At 38.5% G+C, this 24,718-nt stretch overlaps 3 protein-coding genes across 7 annotated transcripts; all 3 read right to left on the bottom strand.

Annotated features, from left to right (window-relative positions):
- Window positions 1-1,228: 1,228 nt before the first annotated feature.
- LOC140940113 (probable G-protein coupled receptor 45) lies at window positions 1,229-2,229 on the bottom strand. The gene has a single exon (XM_073389005.1). It carries the CDS (start codon window positions 2,227-2,229, stop codon window positions 1,291-1,293), a length of 939 nt encoding a protein of 312 aa, XP_073245106.1. The 3' UTR covers window positions 1,229-1,290.
- Window positions 2,230-4,313: 2,084 nt separating this feature from the next.
- LOC140941736 (melanocyte-stimulating hormone receptor-like) lies at window positions 4,314-6,143 on the bottom strand. Its single transcript, XM_073390750.1, has one exon. The coding sequence runs from the start codon at window positions 5,504-5,506 to the stop codon at window positions 4,511-4,513; it is 996 nt and encodes a 331-aa protein (XP_073246851.1). The 5' UTR covers window positions 5,507-6,143; the 3' UTR covers window positions 4,314-4,510.
- Window positions 6,144-9,059: 2,916 nt separating this feature from the next.
- LOC140941379 (PHD finger protein 21A-like) lies at window positions 9,060-24,577 on the bottom strand. 5 transcript variants are annotated; one of them, XM_073390370.1, is made up of 13 exons: window positions 24,417-24,577; window positions 23,985-24,017; window positions 23,801-23,866; window positions 22,335-22,394; window positions 20,038-20,289; window positions 18,861-19,142; window positions 18,102-18,153; window positions 16,174-16,253; window positions 14,694-14,885; window positions 13,387-13,536; window positions 12,680-12,758; window positions 10,951-11,054; window positions 9,060-9,420 (listed from the first exon to the last, which is right to left on the bottom strand). In XM_073390370.1, exons 1-13 carry the CDS (start codon window positions 24,468-24,470, stop codon window positions 9,319-9,321), a joined length of 1,506 nt encoding a protein of 501 aa, XP_073246471.1. In that variant the 5' UTR covers window positions 24,471-24,577; the 3' UTR covers window positions 9,060-9,318. The 5 variants fall into 5 exon arrangements, with proteins under 5 accessions (XP_073246471.1, XP_073246472.1, XP_073246474.1 ...); XM_073390371.1 differs by lacking the exon at window positions 22,335-22,394; XM_073390373.1 differs by lacking the exons at window positions 22,335-22,394; window positions 23,801-23,866.
- Window positions 24,578-24,718: the final 141 nt, after the last annotated feature.

Here is a 24,718-nt window from a genome sequence, read left to right as displayed (position 1 = left end):
TGTTGTAAAATTTTTGAACATTTCTCTGCCGTCTCTACACGACTACGAGGTGAAAATGCATAATTTCATGTTTTATGGAGGACGTACACAAGCGACGACGAATTTTTCTTTCTCTTTCTAAACTTTAGTGCGGTCCCCAAGAAATCAACACCAGGGAAATTTGCCCACATTTGACCTTTCAAGCGAACTGGAATAAAGTGACGTTTTCGATGCCGTCGCCGTCGCCATCGCCGTCGCCGGGGCTACAGCTACCTAATGATTACAGGCTCCACTTCTCCGTCTCTCTCCAGCCATTAACGCGGTTTTCGTGCAACTTTTTTCAATCCGCTTTCCTCACTATCTTGGAGCCTAAAAACAGACTGACTCTGACAAAATCTTTGTACCTAATGTTGGGAATCGGTTGAGGTTTTATATGTATCAGTCCGCCATGTTTGTTTCGTGAGTATACGTAAACGAGAGGGGAAGCCTGGAAACGAAGTTGCGTTTAAACCGGTCATTAAGACTGGACGTCTCTTTTTTTTTCTCTGAAAAACAGTTTATGGAAAAGAACACCTGTCTATTAAGTACTTTTATTCGACTCCTACTTCAATCTTCTTCTCTAACAAGTCAAATAGCAACGGTTTTTGTAGCCAAAGCTGGACATGTTTGGGTTAACTGACCGTGGGAATAAAATCGTGGTGAACTTAGTGTGGGTAATGTTTTGGTATTATTGAACCTACATGGTTTCGATCTAGACTACGAGTAGTCCCCATTCTTCCTCAGGGATAGTAGAGCGAGCGAAACGCGAGCGCGCGTGAAAACCACCCCACGCGAGAAAGGCGAGACGCGGCGTGGGGTGATTTTCAAGCGCACTCGCTTATACTATCACTGAGGAAAAATGGGGACTATTCGCAGTGTAGTTTCGATCGGTAAGAAGCTACAAACCAATTAAAATCTAAAACGCTGGTTAATAAACCCAAACAGGAACTTTAACGGGACTTAAGAACCAAGGTCAGCACTAACATCGCAAACACGCCTAAGAACAACTAACAGCTGACAATGGCAAGCGAAGAATATTACTAAGATGGCATTAAGTATATCCGCGAGCTAAGCAAAAATGCAAGTACAAGTAAAAACAAAAGGTCAAAACAGAAAAACACCGGTGTGGACAAAATCAAGACTAACCTTGACCCAAACGAAACTTTGAAAGTAACTTTCAAATACTTCACGTATTAAATGTATATGGTTAAACGGCAGTTTTCGCATGAATTTTAGTCAGTATTACTATACAGCGGAAGCATATATAGTACCCTAACTTGAACAGCGGAATATTTGCCTTAATGTTTCTTTTACAGCTTGCCTCACTTCTCGGATCTTCCAGCAGTACAGTAACGGGTTTAATGACGAGTTTAAATACACCAACATAACAGTAAATTCGTTAAGACGGTAAATGGCTAAGGAAATATCTTTTTGAGGTGTCAAAGCGACCGCTATACCATAAGGCAGATAACAAACAATTAATGTTACCTGCACCCACATTGCACTGTACACTGCCTTTCTGTATGGGGCTGTGTTCAGTGGAATTGCTTGGCTCGGTTGTCCTTGAGCAACATGGTTATGAACATGTATTTGATTATGACGCAGAGTACAGGAAATTTTTGTGTAAGCGAAGATTGAAGTGACTAGAAACAGAGTTGCAACTATGTATCGACACCATGAAGATGTATAACGATTCCAAAAGTAAGTAGATGCACCGGCAATAGACAAAATCCAAAAACCAATGACAGTTATATGCATCCGTTTCAAAGTTACAACTTGTCTGTATCTGAGCCCAAGCAACAAGGCGAGAAGTCTGTCTACGCTTATTGCAGTCAATGTTAATAAAGACACTGCACCCAAAGTATTACCGAAGAAAGCTGCTGCCCGAGTCGCGTAATAGCAAATATCCCATCTTCTGTTTACAACAGAAGTCAAATAAGTCACAGCCAAAGGCTCTGTTATGATACCAACACAGAGATCAGTTATCGCTAGGTTACGATACAGGAGTTTGGACGGCGGATGAAGTGAAGTTTCCTTGTGTAGGGCAACTAGGATCAGAGTGTTCCCCAGAAATGCAGTAATGGAAAGAAAAATATTTAGAGCTGAAAGGAAAATAAGCTCGCCATCTACACTTCTTAAAAATTCCGCTGAGCACCACAGTTCTGTAAATGTTTTCTGGTTTTCATCTTCAGTAAAGTTTGTCTGAGCCATATTTCTCTGCGATGCAATGAGAGGCAAGGGACGGTTTTATTTATACATTGCTCATTTAATTTGGGTGGAAAGTGTTATGATTCGCACACCAGTGTTTATCACTAATAACCTAAGGCTGGGTACGCAGTAATTCTTATCGTGTTTTATTTATATCATCGTGTTTCTCGTCAGTTGTTATGTAGTTGTTCGCAAAAGCTGCAGTCAGTCGGAAAACAGTACGCACCTTTTCGTAGGGCCATAAGGGACCGCGGGTTCAGAAACGTTTTTTTGTTGTTCTAGCTAACCTAGAACTATGATGTAGCCTATCGGCTAGGCTCTGGTGAAACTAACAGTCGACTCGACAGACGATTTTAATGACCTTTCATGTTGTCTGCCCATGACGATCGACAACTTAATTAAATTGTTTTAATTTGGCAGGTAATTTTAATGACTAATCACCATTTTCCCAGGCGAGCGTTATATGTGTTAATAACCAACTTGTCGTCAGGATGGCTGTAAAAGGGTATAATCAGTGATAGTCACAACGGTTTTAATTTTTGTGTCTGTAATGGGAGGCAAAAACTGAAAAACTTCGTAAATGCTTAAAACCATACCGGGAAGAAACCTCGGCTAGTGCCATTTTACAGTGCCCTGCAACTACTCACAGGTAAGCGCTTTACAAATTACCAGCATTCTTAGTTACGTTCTTCCTCTTTTCCTAAATTATTACACTGTTAACCAAAAGCAAAACAGGTGATGTCTTTGTTTAGTTATATCTAAAAGCTTCAACTAGATCGAAAGCAACCCTAATGCGGGATTATGCCCCGACTATGCTCGTGTATTAATTTGTATCATTCAGTTGTTCTCACGCGCTACTTTAAGACAGGGAGCCGTCTAACCCCCGGGTCTAACGAATCCACCCAGACATGTTAAAATGCCCCTGAGCTCAATTTTCAGCTTTATAAGCGAATAAATATTTCTAGAAAAACCTACGCAACTACTATTTGTCTTGCACTTAATAAATATTTTAAAAGCACTGAGATCAATTAACGCTCTCTTCCTTTCTCATGTAGCTGCGTATAATTGTATAATATTATAGTTGCGTTTTATCCCCCTGATAGTTGTTATATTTTCTCGGCTTTATTTACGGCTTTGGTGCCCTGAGAGCGGAGCCTCCATTTTCTTCTTCTTGATCGAGAAGAAAAGGAGACTCTCTCGATCTCTCTCCATGAGTCGTAACAGGCCCTTGAAGTCGACGAAGAAAGAACTTCTGGGTCGGGAGTAGAAGCTGAATAATTTGACCTCGTTTATTCATTATCCTTTGTGTGTTTCTTCCAATAATTTATTGTTTTTATTAAGTTCTTGTTAGTTATTCATTATTCATAATCGCTTTAGGGTACAAAGGATTGCCCTTGTTAAATTCAGGCTTAATTATAACACATTTGGTAACAATATAACTCAACTGATATCCATTAGATGTTATTTCAAGATATATTCGCACCTTTTCTTTTGTTAATCAACAACCTTTCAGTTTAACGTACAACTCTCTTATACAAACTGAAAGTCCGGGGAGCGCTTGATTGTATTGTTCTCTATTATGGTAAACGACATTACATCGGTCTACCCAAAGCGCAATCTACTGGTGAAATGTGCGTATGATCTTAGCCTAGTGTGCCCGTGTCAGCAGATCAAGATTACTCTTCCAGTGAGGTTAATAGTATTGAAAACTGGGCGGTAAAAAACCTTATGAAACTAAAGCTGTTAGTATCCAGCAAGGACTAGACAATTTATTATCATATGAAAAGATCAGACTAGACACTTATAAGTATGAAGGAAGGTACACGGAAGGCACTTATGCATTAATAAAGAGATGGCACATGAAAGGCAAGAGAAGCCATCAACAAGGTATATCTTTGCTAAAGGTACACCATTAGTTACGTTCCTCTCAAAGTTACAACTTGTCTGTATCAGAGCCCCAGCAACAAGGCGAGAAGTCTGTCCACGCTTATTGCAGTCAATGTTAATAAAGACACTGAACATAAAGTATAACCTAGAACGTTTTATGCCAACATGATAAGCGTGATAGCAAATATCCCATATTTTTTTAACAACAGAAGTCCAATAAGTTACAATCAAAAGTTCATTTCACTATTGTTCGCATGGATATATAATATATGCCGCTCTTTCCGCCAAAGAATGATCCTTTTGAGGTGCAATAGACACAATGTATTACGTGAGTATGGTTCGTTTTCAGATCCTTAGAGTGTTTTTGGCATGAACCTTAAAAAGCATAATAAATAAACTAACTCGATCGACAGAATAGTTGCCTTACTGTTTCTTTTACAGCTCGCCTTACTTCTCTGATCTTCAAACAGTACAGCAACGGGTTTAATGAAGAGTTTAAATACACTAAGGTAACCGTAAGTTGTCTAACGAGGTATACCGGTAAAGTCATCCCTTGTTGAGGTGTCAAAGCTACCACTATACCAAACGGCAAATAACATGCAACCAATGTTCCCTGCACCCACAGTGCACTGTACACCGCCTTTCTGTATCGAGCTATGTTCAGTGTGATTGCTTGGCTCGGTTGTCCTTGAGCAACATGGTTCTGAACATGAATTTGATTATGACGCAGAGAAAAGAAAATTTTTGTGTAAGCGAAGATTGTGGTGACCAGACACAGAGCTGTACCTATGTATTGATACCATGAAGTTATAAGAGGGTTCCAAAATGAAGCTGAAGAAGCGACAATGGACAAAATCCAAAAACCGATTGCAGCTATACATGTTCTTTTCAAAGTTACAACTTGTCTGTATCTGAGCCCCAGCAACAAGGCGAAAAGTCTGTCCACGCTTATTGCAGTCGATGTTAATAAAGACACTGAACACAAAGTATAACCTGAGAAACGTGATCCCCGAAGTCCGTAATTATAGCAAATATTCGAATTCCATCTTTCCGTCACCACAGAAATCCAATAAGTCACATTCAAAGGCTGTCCAATGATACCAACACAGAGATCAGTTATCGCTAGGTTACGATACAGGAGTTTGGACTGGGGGTGAAGTGAAGTTTCCTTGTGTAAAGCAACTAGGATCAGAGTGTTCCCCAGAAATGCAGTGATGGAAAGAAATATATTTACAGCGGAAAGAAAAATAAGCTCGCAATCTACACCTCTGATAAATTCCGCCGAGCACCACAGTTCTCTTAGTGGTTTTTGGTTTTCATCGTCAGTTAAGTTTGTCTGTGCCATATTTCTCCGCGATACAATGAGGGGCAACTGAGGGCTCTTTTTATGCATCGCTCATTTCATTTGGGTGGAAAGTGTTTAAGGATTCGCAAACCGGTGTTTACCACTAATAACGTACGTCTGGAGACGTGGTAATTTTTCTGGTATTTTTAATAACATCATCGTGTTTCTCGTCAGTTGTTCGCAAAAGCTGCATTTAGTCTGCAGAAAACAGTACGCACGCCTTCGTCGGGCCATACGGTGCCGGGGGTTCAGAAAAGTTTTGTAGTTGTTCAAGCTTACAACTACAACTATGATGTAGTCTATCGGCCACGCTCAGGTGAAACAAACTCGTCTCGACGGACGATTTTAATGAATAATTATGTTGCCAGTATCCATTGCAAAAAATTAAATTATATTGAATTAATTTGGCAGAAATTTTTAATAATTGAGGAGAGAACACAAGCTGCGAAGTTTACAAGCTTGAACAATCACCATTTTCCCAGGCGAGCGTTATAAGTGTTAATAACCAACTTGACGTCAGATGGCTGTAAAAGGGTATAATCAGTGATAGCAATAACGGTTTTAATTTTTGTGTCTGTAATGGGAGGCAAAAACTAAAAAACTTCGTAACCATACCGGAAAGAAACCTCGGCTAGTAGTACAGTACATTAAAATTTGTCCACTGACTGCCATTTCACTGCCCTGCAACTACTCGCAAGTACCCGCTTTACAAAATTAATAACCTGATCAGTATTTCCCAAGAGCAGCTATTTTGTGTGAACTAATTATCTAAAGCATGGTAACTTCATTCCTAGTTCTTCCTGTTTTCCTGAATTATTGGCACTGTTAACAGAAAACAAAGCAGGTGATGTCTTTGTTTGGTTATAATTTAAAGCTTCAAATAGACATAAAACAACCCTTATTATTCGTTCAAAATATTTCTACGATTCTGATTGGCTAAAAGCACACGCATAATTCACTACTGATGACCAAATTTGGAAGAATTTTGCGATTAATCAACCGATGACGTCAAAAGTGCAGCTTCCTTGCAGATTAATGCACCGTTAACCGGGAAGACCTGGGGACGAGGTTGAGTTGTTTTGGTTCTGAAAACAAAAATGGCCAACATTTCACTCGTTTCAAGAGTAGGAACTACGCGAAATAATAGCTAAAATCATGGCAAGAACATCAAGAAGACAGCTCGATGGGCGACATCTGCTATTTCGAGAATATCGGCGGAGCTGAACAACCCTAAACGTGCACTATCGACATCGATGGAAGTAAACACGTTTTACCCATGTTTTTAAACTAGGAATTATTTTGAATACATATTTATAATAAAAAATTGAATTCGGCTTTCGTATCATATGAAGAATTATGGAGATCTCGGAGGGTGTTATGCGCCTCGGCCAGATAACAGCCTCCTCGATCTCCATAATTCTTCATATGATACGTAAGCCGAATTCATTAATTGTTAAATTATTATGACTCGTGTATTAATTTTTTATCCCTAATTTTAAAGACAGAAAGTCTAACCTCCGGGTCTAACCAATCCACCCAGACATGTTAAAATGCCCCTGAGCTCAATTTTCGGCTTTATGAGCAAATAAACATTTCTAGAAATACCCACGCAACTACCATTTGTGTTGCACTAGATAAATATTATAAAAGCACTGAGATCACTTTACACTCTCTTCCTTTCTCCTGTCCGTATTTTATTAGTTGCGTTTTATCCCCCTGATAGTTCTTATATTTTCTCGGCTTTGGCACCCTGCGAGTAGAGCCTCCGTTTTTCTTTTTCTTGATCGAGGAGAAGAAAAGGAAACTCTCTTGATCTCTCTGCATGAATCGTGCCAAGCCTTTGAAGTCGACGAAGAAAGAACTTCTGGATCGCGGGTGGAAGCTGAATAATTTAACCTCGTTTATTAATTATTCTTTGCATGTTTCTTCCAATTATTCATTATCCTTGTTAAGTTCCTGTTGGTTATCGATTATTCATAATCGCTTTAGGGTACAAAGGATTGCCTTTGTTAAATTCAGGTTTAATTATAACACATTTATTTTGGTAATAATATAAATCAAGTGATATTTATTAGCTGTTATTTCATGATTCGCACCTCTTCTTTTGTTATTCAACAACCTTTATTTAACGTACAACCCTCTTGAATATTTAACAAACTGAAAGTGCTAGTCTGTTACACAGCCGTTTTTAGTGACGACACTAAAAACGGCTGTGTAGCAGACTAGGGGAGCGCTTGATATAGGCGTCTTTGTCATTACCATTTTGAACGTTTATAACAATTTATTACATCTTTAATAAATAGTATTATCAATTAAGGGCAAAATAAAGGAATGGATAAAAATTAATGGTCCAGTTTTGTTATTTTAGACTATATTTAGGCACTGAAATTGTTTCCTGGCGTCTGTTGCAACAGATGGCAAGGATGAACATGGATTAAAACTTGAAATTGTGGGCCAACGTTTTCAAGGTTTTAATGCATTGCTATCCCTGCAAAATTCACCAAAATAATTACATGAAATCTGATAAATCAGCCCAAACATGTTACACTTTTCCGTTGTGTTACGAAGAATAACAATTCCTAGAAAAACCCAAGTAATTACCGTATTTATTGCACTATGTGAAATGAGGCACTGAGCTGAGATCTATAACCTCATCAAATCCCACCCACAGTGCGTATTTAGTTACTTTCCATCTCCTAGACGATCCTCACAGTTTCTCGATTTTATCAAAGGCTTTTTTCGGGGCATCCAGTACAAGGATAGCTTTTCGGAATACAACCCGAACATATTCGAAAGCGGCCGAATATCTTCGAAGACCTTCAATTTGCATTTCTGCAACGTCGCTCGGAATTGCTCGTTCAGTCAGGTGTGACTAAACGTAACGTTAAAGATACGAGTTACGGGGTATACGCTACGAGCTCTGAATACACACTCAGGCAAAATGTTTGCCCCTCGGTATGTAATTCTTAAGGTATCCAGGGATTTCCAGCTAGCCCATTGATTATGACAGATCAGTAGCCGATAACTGGCAACTTGGTCCTCAAATAGGCCCTTTGCGGAACGTGGTCACGTGCTTAGATGCCACTTAGCAAAGGCTCACTGGAAGGCAAACCATCCAACCGTTCATTCTGATCACAAAGCTTTAAGTGCGATCGAGCGGAGCATTCCTAGTTTAATTATTCTGTTGAAAATTAATCGACATGACTGGACTAGACTACTCAACGGACGTTTGAATTAACCTAGGAAGGCTTCGCCCGATCACAATTAAAATGTAAGCTTGGATGGTTTGCCATCAAGCGAGCCGTTGCTAAGTGGTATCAATGCTGACCGAGTTCAGCCCTTAGTCCCGGCACTTGTTAGACTGGATGAATTAATGCAAAGAAAAATAGACGGTTGGGCGCAATAGAAAAACACTTCTAAAAACCACCGCTACAAAACACCAGCAGCACAACCGCTACAAAACTACTACATGTACATGATTGAGGACGCCTTCTACAACGTAGCAGAAACATTCAACGAAAGGCCGCGCTTTTGAGTTGGGCCGCAGTGGTCGTGATAATTACCCACACTGCTTGGTATAGCCTTTAGATACACGTTTGGATGCAAAGTTAACTGATTTTTTTATTCTTTTCACTTTATCCCTTCTGCCATTGGCAATTTTTCTGTAATTTTCTATAACAAAAACACCTTAGTCTGGTTTCACCGTTAGTTATCTACAACGCTTACAAAATGCACCAAACAAATTTCCCTGTGCACTCAAAAAAATAGTCCATTTGACAGCAGATTTTGGATACACAAAATTAGCAATCTCAATAAATATTCTGTGGACCCTATAAAGGGAGATATAATATCATTGGCTGTCATAAACTCTGTACCAGCTCAATAAATTTGATTAATCTATCAACAGAATTCTGTGCGGATTTGTTGCTGGCAGAAAGCTCGCTCTTGGCTTGCATCTGTTCCTGAAGTAAAAAAAAAAAAACGACAAAAGAAAACTAATGGAATATTATTATTTCTGTAAATAATAATGTATCCAATGTCAACCTGAGCGCCCACCATAAAATCCTCTAGGGGACCCCGTTCTCAATTCTTAAAGGAAGAAAATTATTAAGATATCCACCTTCAAATGTTGGGAATTGGCAGAGATTTCATAATCGATTATCAAAAATAACTGGATTGACCAAACCGATCCATAATCGATTATGACAGCGAAATCTCTCTAAGAGGATTTAACTTTTGCTAGCTTGTATCAGCCGCCTGGGTACATGTAAACGAGGCAATGCTGAGAGAGGGCCCTGGGATCGAAGTTGCGTTTTACTTCGAGCCGTTTGCTCGGAGTCGATTTACCCGCGCCGCATTTCTTTTACTGGCTGTTCAGCCATTAGACAGCTAACTATTGAGGTTTTAGAATAATTTGTAACATTAACAAGGTAAGTCTTCCCATAAAAGGCATAACGTTCGTATTTTGAGTGAGCACTTGTGCTCTTAGACGATAACGTGGGTAAATAAATTATTGATTGATTGATTGAACGAAATGTGAACGAAAAGGAAAACTCTTAAACATCCACAACGAGAATAAAGCGAGGCCGTTGTGCTGTGTTTAAGAATACGACAACATACCAGATGTAATAGAAAGGATCATTAGTGGACTATGGCTGCATTACGAGTCCACTTAAAAGACAACACACAAGTTTTAAATATTTTCATATGTCAACAAAATATATTTTTTAATTTTTTTCCGCCATAATCGATTGAAAGTTTTCCATAATCGATTGTCGTTGCGTTTATTAACGGTTTTCGATCAATGATCGATTATACTAAATGAATGAATAAATAAATATATAATAAGTAATAATTTGGAGGTAGCACATCCACAAAGTGCTTCTTCGTATACCTGATTCCTGGTAGAATTTGAATTTGAAAATGTTGGCTTTTGAAGAGAGAGGAAAACCGGACTACCCGGAGAAAAACCTCTCGGAGCAAAGGAGAGAACCAACAACAAACTCAACCCACATATGGCGTGGACGCCGGGATTTGAACCCGGGCCACACTGGTGGGAGGCGAACGCTCTCACCAGTGCACTATCCCTTGCTCCCATAGGGATGGCCTATCACTGCCACTTTCCCCCACTCAATGGTTATCCTCTTTCACTGCTGCCGATGCCGCAAACAAGCACCACCCCCCTTTATTTACTCCCCCTTCTACTGACCAAAGCCCTCAACACCTCTCATACAAACACAGCCACCTCCCCCTTCTTTTAGTGTAAATGGGTGAGGTCTGTTATGGAGCGGGGACGATTGTTTACCAGTTACTGTAAGAGCAATCGACTTTTAGTTGAAACAAATTACTTCTTACGCGACACAGACGCTATTTGAACTCTTTTTGTAAGGCACGCAGCAGACGTTTTCGTGCGCTTGAAGGGTAAAAGTATACCCTGTTTTGATGTCAGATTTTAGATTAACGTATAGCAATGGACAAAAATGTTTACTTACCATTATTGCATTACTGAGTTCTTTCGCTTTGGCTTCTAACTCCACTCTTTCGGCTTTTAATTCTTCACTTCTTTTGAGAAGTTTGTTTTTTTCCTCTTCTTTTGCTAAAAAATGCCAAAAAAAAAGTAAATAAATAAAATAAAATAACATAACATTATATGTATGTAAATATTCCCAGACTAAGCGGCGTTTCTAAATCCCTCGCTTTAATCGCGCGAGGGATGGAATTAGCCACCCATGTGACTTGCGGCGCGGAGACACGAAAGGCGCGAAAAAAGAGACTCTTAATTCGCCCTTGCCTCTCGCATCTTCGCCGCTGCAGTTGTCCCTTTCGTAAACGGTCGCTGCCATTTTTACGACACTTAGAAAAGTTTTCACCTGTTATTGAGAGTGTTTCTATGAAAAAGACAGAAAATCGCAACCTAGGGTCAAACTAGGCCTCGAACCCGATCCCTTAGTATCGTAATCTCTCTCTGTTACCACTACACTACCACACAGACCCGCCAAAATTCCGAAAAATTTAAGTTAATACACAAACAAACTGTCTTTTTTAACTGTGCATCAATAACAGGTGACCCTAGCCCTTTTCGTAAATTTTAACGAAAATTCAACTTCCAACGGCTTCCAACTTCCAATTCGGCTCCAACGTCGTTCTTTTTAACACTATTCGAAAACGTATTTTTTGCCTTTTCGCAACTTAATCCAGGGAATATATTACATCTATCATGACTTGACAGAAAGGGTTGGTTACTAATGGTGATATCGACCGTTAAAAATGGCAAAGACCGTTTACGAGAGGGAAATAGGCTTTGCCGCTCGAGTATTTCGCCATGCCACTATAAATTTGTACCCTGTGTACCGGAGACTTTTCATAGGCGGTTTCCGGCTTCGGTATAGCTTCACCCTTCGGCTTAAGACGTATCGGCCTGTGGCCGACCCCGAAGCATCTCCCCTGCATTCAATAGCCGCACGCGAGCAAAAAGACCACTGGTGCCCAGGATACCAACTGATCACACGCGTTTGGACCTTCTATAACTCGTAATTTGATCACGCGTGTTTTGACTATCTGTCAGATGGAGCAAAAGCGTTTGGACCTTCGATTATTCTCGCGCGCACTCCGTAACCTTTGGTTATTACTAGTAGTGTTAAGGTATTATGCTATCATGTCGTCCCTAGATCTCTACATATATACCATACCATAAAACATAAATCTTCTATTTAGCCCCCCCCCCCCCTCTCTAATGAGCGCCTCCTTTTCAAGGAAAGAAAGTTAGAAAGCCCCCACCCCCCCGGATTTTTTATGGAGTTCTTTATGGAGAACTTTATGGAGAACTGATACCAACGTCTCCTCTAAATTAAGCCCCCCCCCCCCCCCTCCCTCCCTCAAAAGGGTTTAAAATAAATAAGCCCCCGGGAGGCTTAATAGAGGATTTACGGTATAGAAGGAACAGAGTTTTGCGATTTCAGGCTTAGTCTATAGATTTATAGCCTACATAACAAGCACCGGTTATTATTGTTTACAGGCCGTGCGAATATTACGCGTGAAGGAGAGAGGAGGCCAAATTCTCCTTTTCTCCCCTCGCGCGCGTCCTCGCGGTTTCTCCCTTCACCCCAAACACACACCGGCGCTTGCTACGCAGCCTAACAGATTTGGGAAGCGACGTGATAACAAGTATATCACAGATTCGTTTTAGAAGTCAAGAAATCAGTGATTCTGTGTTGTAGTCACCTGTCTTGTGAGCCAAGTATGAATGTACCACGGCTAAAGTTCCAGGCCACGGCATTGGTTCATCGTCTTTTACTTTCTCCTAAAAATAGGAGAGAGAGCCTGTTAGTATTTCTTAAACAACCCTCTTCCGCCCACTTCCGTCACGTCTGGATTCGGCCCTCAAGCTGTCAAAATTTTTATTTACTAGAATCATTCATATTTGCACCGTCCCCCCGCCCCCCCTCCCAGCGCCTACACGTTTTTAGCGTCACTTTTTAAGCTACGCGCAAACGGACGCAACAACTCACAACATTGCTGTTGGGAGCTGTTGCGTCCGTGTTGGCAGTGGTTGGCAAACGGATGCAACAACTCCCAACAATATTGGGACCTGCAGTGCACCGTGGGAAGGATACAACCCTTAAGACTTGCTGCCTCCAAGAACAAGTTTAACGCGGGTGCGTGGCTGTGCAAACGGATCCAACATAGTCGCGCTACGCTTCGGCGATCACGGAACAAAAGAAATGTTGGGAGTTGTTGACACAAAGTTTGACCGGTTTCAAACCCTGCGCAACAACTCCAAACAAAACGCAACAACATACAACAGGGTGGGCAAACGGAGGCAACATGTAACATGCAACAATGTTGCCTCCGTTTGCACGGGGTTTTACTGCACTAATGCACTTCTCTCTTGAAACTGGAACAGGCTAGTATGGTGCAATAGTGCTTACCTTGCATTTAGGACAAAGCCACATGCCAGGAGGCACGGCCGTGAGCGGCGGGTCCAGACAGCTCATGTGATAAACCAAATTACAAGTGTCACAGAGGAGCAGCTCTCCACTTTCCCTGCATATCTCACATACTTCATCATGATTATCATCCTGTGAAACAGTAACAAGTCAATTGTAACTTCACTGCATTGTCTTCCATTTCTCTGGGTACGACTTTAATACCCAAGAGAAATTAAAAACAAAGGTTAGGCAAAATGTTTGGGTGGGGTGAACAAGGTATATTATTGGAGATTTGCAATTAATGGGGACTATCTAGAAATCTGCTTGAAATAAAATATTACAATGAATGTAGCGTTTAAGTGGTTCAAAAATCATAGTAGAAAAGATTCGTACAAAACTTTTGCGGATTCGTATTCCAGAATACCATCAATCGAACGCACACTAAGTAATACGTGGCCGTGAACCAGCCTCATTTTGGCAGGAAAACGTGGTAACCGTCTTCATTCTACTACGAGTTTTAGTGAGAATGTCGTAATAGCGGAAACAAGTCATCAACTGTTAGAAAATTTACAATTTTGCGATTGGAAGAGGGCTTTATAAATAACAATCTCCTTTAATAAAAATAACCATGCTAAGCCGGGTTTCTGGGGTGTATATTTTAAATCTCGCCCTCGCAGTCGTCTTCGTCGTCAAATAACAAGGTCTCTAATCAATACATGACGTTAGGGGAGGTGACTTGGAGCCCTGTAAGTTCCAGCAAAGTGTTAGGTATCCATAGCAACCATGTGGGTAACAACAAGAATTCCGTCTTCAATTGTTTCATTTGAGAAATGTAGAGACGTATGTGAAACCAGGAGATTTGCGTGGATTTAGGAAACTCCAAACAGAGAGTTGGAATAGAGAAGAGAGAAAATCCTCTATTGTTTATCTAGCATTTAACAATAAAAATAAATCACAATTTAGGACTGAGCGGAGTTGAATTCAGTCTACAATAAAAAATTTTGTTAATCACTCGTGTGTTCGCTGGTACAGCAATTTACATGTGCTAGGGTAGTGGGGTAGTGGCCCTGTTCATACAAAGAATTTAATGACAATCCCATATAAATGATCTCAAGGGTTTCCTAAATTGACAGGAGGATCTTGCAAATGCAATGTCAGACCGGAATGTGTGGAATGAGATCATTGTTTGAATAAAGCATCCAGACTGAAAAGGGTAAATGATGATGATGATGATGATGATGATGATGATGATGATGATGATGATGATGATGATGACGATGATGATGATGTATTCTAAACATACGTACCTCATCAGCAGGAGAATCTCCAGTGATGAATCGTTTATACTTGAATTTCTTATGTTTGCCATTTTCTGTGTATCCATTAGGAACAGGAGACGATGGATTGGGGGAGTTGGGAGCACTGCTACTACTGAACTTAGGTGGGCGTCCTCGGCCTCTCTTTACTGGTAACATTGTTATTTTCTTTATTCTCTTAGGCTTCAAAGCAAGAAAAAAAAAGTCTTATTAAAATAAATAATTATTTAACTCATACATTATTTGGGGCAGACACTGCCCTTACAAAACCCCTCAAGAAACAATAAAAATGTTATGAAGAGAAAACTTAGACTTTTGGAGGAGAAAAATACCCAGAGTTTGTTGTGGTTCTACCAAGAAACAAAAGCTCAGCTTTAAACCCAGATCAAATCAGCTACTGTAAAGTTAGTGGTAGAGGAAGAGGTAGTGAAAGTAGAAGTTAGAAATAGTATGGGGTGCATGACCATAAAAGGAGGTGGGAGAAAGTGGCCCTGTCCAACCCCAACTTTTTTGGCAAAATTATAAAATATTATTATAAGAAGACTTAATTTTGTGGGGATGCCCATGGAAGACCCTACGGGAATGTCTGGCACTTTCAGTGGTGACATCTGACAGTAGCTTCAGGTGTGAAAAGTACATTGTAACTTGTTTTGCACTTGGACTCCACTGAGGTTAGACTGCAAGCAGTCTCTCTTTTTCTTCAGATTTAGTGAGTCAGGGGAGTGCACGAGCAGCAAGTGGTTAAGCCGTGAGATGCGAAAAACGCGGTCCGCAGACCTAGAAGAAAAAAAAGGGACTGCCCGCATAGCCAGAGCAAAGAAATACGCGTTACGTGCCTCTCCCGTTTCCCACCTTCAGTCATGATGCACGTGGTCAATTGCATGTCTCATGCATTTGCTCGACAGACCAAGGAAAAAGAGAGACTGAGGTCAACATTTCATAAGCACACTGGCCCACCCTCTACTGAATTCACTTTCAACAGGATTTCAGTGTAACCTCATTAACTAAGTTCCCTCTACTGTAACCAACAGCCCAGTATGGCAAATATTTTTGGTTAACCCAGTTTACAGTAAAATGCACACAGTAGGGATAATACAATCAATAATAATATTTACGGTCCACTTAGTTTACACTAAATATCATTACAGAATGAAAAAATAACTATTGAATGAATCAAGCACTTGAGATGAAGACTCACGTCTATTATTTTTACACTGTACTCGCTCAGGGAGTAAAAACCACTTAAAAACTAAAAGTAACTAATAATATCAGAATTGCCTTAGTAATATTATTAGACAAACTAATAATATAATAATATTAGACAATAAGGATTAGAATAGATTTGAATTGAGAGATGCAGCTTATTATCCTACGAGCCCTCAGTGCAGATATTTTGATCTGTAAATTATAACCAGCACATGTAAATTAAATAATATCAGAATGCATGAGTGTTGATCAATAATATATATACCTCTGGGTCAATTTCCAGTGCATTTTGTGGAGAAATACAATTACTTCTTCTTTTTCTTTCTTGCCTCTTCAGTTGAAGTTCTGTTGAGAAAGTCAAATACATGCACATGTAACTTCTATAAACAACAAGGATCCCCTAATGATTATAAGTCACTGTGCGTAATTCACTTGAATTGAATCTCAATACGAAATTGAATACTACAGATTAAAGATAACTTTGAAGTCAACAGTTTGAATCTACCTAGACTGTACGGTTTTGTATGGGTTTTACACAGACATAACACCTACAATGTATTAAGATAATCATGATATTGCTTCCACAAAATTTTCACATTCGTTCCATTTAACAAATAAACAAGATCCCACAAGTTACTGAAATCTCGATCATGTTAAAGCAAAGTGAAGAAAAACCAAGAAAGCAACCCTGTTAAATAAAAACATTCATCAATTCAAAAACCTTCCCTGTTATTGTTTTATTACCCAGAACCCAGAAAAGTCTAGGGTACACAGAAGAGCTTAATATTAAATATAAAATATAATTTCCACAATAAACCAAACATTGTTCCATCATCTTCACCATCATTAACCCAAATTAACATTAAACAAAGAGTTTACAAAACTATTATTAAGAAAATGCAAGCCCTCTTGGAGCACACGATTATTACAGAGCACAAAATAGTACAAAATGAACTCAGTTGCTTGTGTCAACAACAAAGCAAAGTGAAAGTGGACAATTGTACAGCAGTAACACAGTACTAACAATAATTGATTCCTACATTCATAAAAGCATCTGTTAACTTGATTCAAAGATCAGAGGAAGATGATTTACGGTTTAATGAAGGTTAGGAGACATTTTTGAAATTCAGACAATAATGACTCATAGTGAAGCAAATATATATCAAACACTTTCACATCTTTGACATATGAAATTTCTGCTAATGAATAAAATTAATATAAAATCCAACATGTAACTTAGCATCTTAAAACAACAAAAAAGCTTGTTTACAATATTTATCTATTGAATGACCTTCTTACTATGTGCTAAGATCTCATAGGACGGAAACTTCCCAATTCTTGTCAAAATTCAACTCTTGAATCTCACTGTTTTATGTTGAGCTGACTACTGGTATTAAATAGTTTTCGTGCCTCACCTCCAATAAGGAATCTTAATGACCCTTACACTAGCCAATAATGGGCTTCAAACTTACTTAATAATTTATGCCGATATTCTTTGTGGTTATTTAATATCGCAATAACCAATGATCAGAAAGCCCTTCTTGCACATTGTAATAGCAAATTTGTGTAGTAGGCACTTCAGACTCAATGACATTTACATGTTACCAAGACAAAGTATTATATGTAGCAGATTTCTTTATTTATAACAACTTCAATTGCAAGAAGAAATAGATGCAAATACATGTAAGGGTGTCAATAAGGGAGAACTGAAGCCTCGTTCAGGACTGACCCCCTTTCATTCCTTAAGCTACAATAAAATAAGATAATGTACATTGTAAAGATAGCTACGTGTAACATGAACATGTACACTGTAGGAGGCAAAAATAAACAAAAAAATAAAATGGGATTTATAAGACAATGGACACATGTATTCCAATCTGATGTCAAAAATTCCATTATTTTTAATTACTTATCATCATCCTCTAACCTCTGTTGTTATTTAGTGAAACAAAATTGTGTATCTTGGCCAAATTGTTTTAATTGTCTGTTAAGGCACTTTTTAAGCAGACTGTTGATGACTAGAATAAGTAAATGATAAATTACTGGGCTTATAGGCTGTTATTAGTGAACTTTTTTTTGACAAAGCAAAAACTTCTTTGGCCGGTCAGACATGTTCCACCACCTTCCAAAAATTAGTTTGAGCCCTGTAAATTAATTACCGGTATGACAAGAACAATAAAAATGCTTGCTTACCAATAAGTGTCTGTGGCGTTATAAGTCCTAAAGCGGCCATGAATTCCATTTTCTAAACAAAAGGAACACAAGGAAAAAGAATAATGACTACAGCAACTGTATTATAAGAACTACCTTGTAGTTTTTACAACTCTTGAACTACAGCTGTACATTCATGATCCTATCACTATAGTGGACAATAATCAATTATTATTTTCTGATAACAAAGGATTTCAAATGTATTCATTTATTTAATTGCTGCCGCGCGACCAAGCAAGGCATCATACATGTATATCTAATCCAGACAGGGGCAATATTTTCGACTTCTACACACAATGCATCTGGATTTGTACATGTAATCACACCAATAAAGGTTGATTGCTATAGTGTATACCCTGTGAGCTTTAGAGTCAGAGGCAAAAAGCAAATACTGTTGAGCAGTTCATAACCTTATAGCCCATAATTATATGGAAGTATACCCCCACCCCCCTCCCTCACGCCCGTTGGGACTTAACCCTTAAAAATTCAAAATTCAAATTCTCAAATTCTCCCAGGTCATCTCCATATATTTCCTTAAAGAATTAGATAGGAGAGTTTGCAAAAGGATGAAAACTATTAATTGTTGGTGATCATTCTCATGATTCTCAAAACCTTCTCTCTTCAATATGTTCAAATTGTTAGGAGAAAGTTGTTGTTGACCATTCTTGGGGCTTAGAAGGTTTTAATAAGGTTTTCAATGTACAAACTCAATAAATGATATTTTATTGTATATCTCCTTACCTTAGGTTCAAGCGGCTTTTCAGGTTGTTTGTTGAAATTCTGTGGTGGAGTAAATTTGTTTTCTATGGCAGGACGAGGAAGAATTGGTTGAAGATGATGTGAAGTAAAAGGTCTTCCGCTATACCTAATAGCACCAGGTCTGGCTTTATTATTCGGCTGGTAGTGAGTAGGTACTCTGATTGGGTTTCCAACCTGCGACTGAACTGACTTTACAGTAGTGAACACTGCTGAACCCATATGCACTGGTGACACACTTTGACCAGAGAACTCAATATTTCCATGCTGAACAATAAATAAAATAACAAAATTTTTGTTACTGACAAAGAGCTAGAACTTGAACATCAGCTTCTCAATACTGTACATTACAACAAGCACTTCAATTTCTTTGAATTTTAGGAAAGGCAGGGGCTAAATTCCAGCCTAGTAGAGTACAGGATAGAGCACAAAAGCCACTGTAATTCTGGCCCTGGTTATTCAAAAGCTGGATATTATGAAAACCAATTGCGCTATCCAGTGGATTGGCAATTTAACCAGTGGATAGCGCTATCCACCTTTCGAACAAATTTCCCTCTTTACCCAAATCTCCAGATATGGCTGAGTTGGCACACATGCAGATTCACCCATGTGACAACAACAATATACAAGGTACAATTTATTGTTTATTTTCTTTTCTATGCATATTACTTACCTTGACATAATGAAGATTTTCTTTAAAGATACAGTAAAGCAGGCAAGGAAACATGCAACTTGTTTTGCAAAAAAGTCATTGCTGAGAAATGAGTCAAAAAGCTATGTTGTGCATTTTACCAACCATTTGTCGCAAATTGCATAACTTGCTGCAAAACAAGCTTGCCTTGGGTCAGTAATACACACAACCTGTACACCGAGATTTTGTTGCAAAAAAGTAGAACTACTCTCTACTTTCCACAGCAAAATACAATACACAGCTGTACATACATACTTTATTTCAGGAGGTTTAGAAAGGTAGCCATAGGCTTGTTGACCCTGGCAACCTGTAACAACCTGATTTTTGTGCCAGACAGGTTTGATTCTTGGGTGGTAGTAAGTGCAACAATATTAAAGCTACATGTATTCAAATCGCTTGCAGCAATGTGCAAAACAATTTGCAGGTTTTTGTTGCCTATTTTAATGTTCTGTAACAGTAAATTAATTATACCTGCGAGGATACAATCACAACTGGAGGAGGCTTGGGTTTAATTCGTGGAAGTTGGATTGGAAGTGGCTTCTGCGGTTGGACCAGTTTAACTGGTTTAACATCCATGGGTTCAGTTTTTATTGGAAGTTCCATTTTTGTTGAAGGTTCTAACTTGATGAGAGGCTTATTCACTGAAAATGTGGATTCTTTGCCCTCAAGGGATGTGATGTTACTTGAGTTGTTGTCACCAAGTGGTGACTTAATAGTATTTTCCTGAAATAAAATAAAGCAGAATGACAGTAAATTATTTATTGGAATGTTTAAAATGAAGCAGACAAAATATATTACTTCGCAAGTACTAGCATTAAAAAAAAACATAAAGGGGTGGATAACCCTCCAAGTTGCGACCATTTCGTTTGCCATGGTGCCTAAAATTTTGTAGCTGGCACCTTGATTTGTAAAAAAGTCTCCCTAAACCAAAAGAGTTGGTTGCTAAATGGCAACCAAGCAAAAACTTTAACCCGTAGGGTTGGTGGATGGCATAATGCCCTTAACTTATGTTTTCATCTAATTAATGTATGCCAAATTCTCACTTTGTTCCAACACCATAGACGTTTGTCAGGAGAATTTTACAGTACTCAGCCACAGACAATCACAAAACAACAAACTATGAGGCTGAAATATCAGTAGAATCAAATTTACTAATACATTACGGTGCAGAATAATCCTAGACCTTTCTATTTAATTAAGACTTAATTCATAGAAACAACATTTTTATTTCTACACAAATGGACAAAAATCCTTTGGTGAAGCTATTCAAATAAAACCCCTTGAGCAGTAATTTCATACTGTTATAGATAATGTCTATTTTTTATTAGTATATACACACTCGGTGACCTTGGTGATTTAAGCAATCTGATTGGTTCGCTATCTCGGACTATTCAACAATATTCACCTCCTAGCGAGTGGATAATGTGTGAGCTCGCTTTTTTCCCATTTTGTTAGAGAAAGATCTTCTAAAAGTCGACAAAATCCTAGGGTTGACCTTTTTTCAGGCAAGAAAAGACTTCGAAGGATTCAAAACGGCGTTTTTTCACTTACTGTTGTGGAGTTTTGTGGTCGATGGATTGTTTACAACTCCCGTTTATTCGCCTAGAAGAGACCGTTTTTTGATCTCAGCATTTCCCGGAACAAAAAAATATGGCCCAACAAGGAAGTTTATTTATGACAAACAAATTTGAAAGCAAATGTTTGCAGAAATTCTACGTTTCAAGTAAACACGAGAAAGAATACTACATAAGCACGACGTCTTACCTCGAGGAGCCGAATCGCCATTTTTGTCAGCACTTCATGCGAAGAACGACACAACAAACCTTTTTGGCTATAAACTTGGCGAGTCAACAGAAAACACCAAAGCTCTTCTTTTCTTCTCAGGTAAGGAAACAATTCAAACTTTTAGCGGTTCTATTGAAGTTATTATTGTTTGCGAAGTGATAAGCTTGTGAATTGCCATGTTTGAAAATTCTACAAAGATCTATTTTTAAACTGTCGCGTGCCTAGCTGACCTGATCTGTCAATCAAATTGTACTTTTTAATGGTTTCCTCTCTGATTTTGTTGAGATCACTTCGTGTGTATATACTAAAACAATTATTCTTTTCAATCTCGGTGAATAGTGGCTTTAGGAATATTTACCTCGCCACTTCATGGCTCGGTAAATATTTTGCCACTATTCACCTTGATTTCAAAGAATAATTGTTAAGTATTTTACAAAATAAAATTCAAGAGTTTCCTCAAAGGTATAAGCTGGGCATTGTTGCAAGTAAAAGCCTACATGTGTGTGAATGAAAAGCATCTGAAGCATTATAAACACTGCACAAACAAGCCTTCAACATTATAACAAGAATATACTATATTAAGCCCTCTATTAAGTCCTCCCTCACAAATTAGGCCACCCCCACTACAATACATCACCATTTTCAGGGGACGAAAGTTATTAAGCCTCCCTATCTTTCAAGCCCCCTTCCCCTTCCCCCTTACTCTTAAATAACAGAATTTAATCATGACGATAACACTGTCTTTATATGGACTGATCTGGTATGGTTTATTCATATGCTCGAAGTTCAGATTTATTTGTGATCTTCTGCTGCATGACCTCCAATTTCGTGTGCATGTCAATGAGCATTTCCACTTTTTATTTTATCTTTGCTAAGCTTAATCTGCCCCACACTCTGAAATAAGCTCCCCCACCTCACCCCCAGGATTAATGGCAAAATTAAATAATTTTATATTGTAACCTTTGCCATGCCCAGTAGCATACCTCAGTTCTGAGTTCAGTTTTATTGATTAGTTCTTGCCTCAGCTGCTTTACAACATGACTCTGAAATTAAACATTACAAGACATTTCACCATGATAATACCCATTTCTTCAAGATCAATATTCATGTTAACAGTAGTTGCATGCAAATGCACATGTACCATATAAATATAATAATAAATTAACGAATAACTTATAGGGCTGGTAACTGACAAATAGAGACCAAAAAGGCATAGCTTTCTTTATACCACATGTCAATAAAAAATAAGTCTACAGTGTGTCAATAAACTGCACTCAAGCCTAGTGTTAGGAATCAGCTAATAATTTAAAATCAATCACTAGAAATGATAGGATTTACCCAACCAATCGATGATCCATTATACTCCGTGCGGCAAACCTTTTTATATTAAATCTATAATGTATTTTAGATCTGTGCAACTCCAAGTAACAAAGACCTAGATTCACTAGTTTTGTGTGGATGAAAGGTTCATACAATATTATTATTATATGCGGTTTCAAATACATCCAGATTCACATGCACGCAACTTCAAGATGAATTTTCCAAGAGGCCTTCAATTTCTTTCATCAGTACTAACTTACAAAAAATAATAATATTAATGGGTGGATTCCTTTGCAGCATAAAATAGCTGTTGCAATTACCAACAAAAAAATAATAATAATAATAAAAAATTCGATTGGGAAAAAGCAATGGGCTTTTATACCCAATGTGATGATCATTTGATTTGGTATTTTTTAATTTTGCTGCACACAAGTGTGATGCTCTAATTTAGCAGGAGGAGAGAATTTTTTTAAAAAATTATTTATTCTTTTTTTTTCACTCCTGAAAAGGAAGAACTAATAACACTATTAAATTCTGGCATGTTTGCTGTGAAAATATGCAAATGATCCAAAGAAAAAGTAACACAACCAGAATTCTTTGAGAGTAAGCTAAAAAAACCCACTTTACACGCATCACTGAAAATCACTGGTCTCCACTTTAAAAAACTTCTTTAAACCCAAACATAATTTAAATCCTTGACACGGAAATAATTTGACGATAAAAAAACGAAAACCAAAAAAACTATGATATCACTTCCGCCGACAAAAGCGACCTCGGCGAAAAAAAGAAAACGAAAACAAATATCTTCAACCTTGACTTAAGTTCAAACTTTCGAAATTATCACTCGAAGTAAGATTTTTCTTTTTACCGGAAAATATACGCTAAAACTTGGCGAGATTTCGCGGCAAAGAAGCTCTTTCTTTCCGCCATGTCACACCTGTAACAAGTCTCACGGGATTTTGGCGTTTTCTGATTGGTTGTTCAAAGAAATGAATACCCTGAATTTTAATTTTTTACCACCCTCTTTGCATGGGGAGACCAAAACTCTTTCCCTATATTTGCATGTGATTTTTCATGTACCCACTAATATTTTGTTCCCAAAAATATATGTTGGAACGCAAAGTGCTACCTGCTGCTCGCTTAAGCTGGTTATATGTGCCTGTAGACTCTGCAACTTTTTCTGAAGGTCTGGATTCTGTAGAAGAGAGATATTTGGGTTAGAAAAATATTTCATAAAAACTACGCCAAGGCAAAACAATTGAAACCCAACACACTGAAACATTCTGATTATAAAAGAAGCGAAATATGTTTACCTGTGGGTCTGTTTTGATCTGTTGAATAAGAACCTACAAAAAATGAGTACAAAATGACGAGAAAATTAAGTCTTGAACGAAATAAAGCTGTTCGTAGAAAATAAAGCAATTCGAAACAAGTTCAAGTAAAGTCGAATAGAGGAGGCTGTCTGCCGCTCAAGTTGAATTGATTAAATATGTAGCCGGTTCGCTTGAGTTCGAAGAATTCCTAGAGTTATTTATGGCGACGAAAAAGCCGTCCTAGAATTTACAAGCTTACATGTTGTGGTTTAGAGTACCAATATAATTGTTCAACAAAGTTAAGAACGACAACAGCGCGATATAAATGAACATTCAGTAGTTAGAATATCGCAAAAACCTTGGCTCATCAGCATGCAAATAACAGTTGTGGAGATAGTTTGTCAGAGCAGTGCGAAGGAGAAAATTCCCTACCTGATGTTGTTGAAGTTGGCTTTTCAACTGCGCTCGCAATTTTTCCAACTCCATGACCGATAAACGCTGCTTCTTTCCGGGGATTTTCGTTCTTTCTAAAAGGTTAAACTTCTGAGGGGTACCATGTATACGCTCTCTCAAGAGAAATGCAATGAAATGGCCAAATACGCTCAGCCAACGAGAGAGCAGCTCTTGCAAATGCCCGGATGAAGGGGCTCGCAGCCGCCACGAACTTGAATACCCTGAGGGTATCATTGAGATGCCCACCGGAAAATTTCTTCTTGTTTATCTAGATCAGGTGA

Source organism: Porites lutea, chromosome 6 (assembly GCF_958299795.1).
Source record: "Porites lutea chromosome 6, jaPorLute2.1, whole genome shotgun sequence".
Taxonomy (NCBI): Eukaryota; Metazoa; Cnidaria; class Anthozoa; order Scleractinia; family Poritidae; genus Porites; species Porites lutea.
The sequence above is the reverse complement of the archived record's forward strand: the minus strand, read 5'-3'. Positions and strand labels throughout refer to the sequence as shown.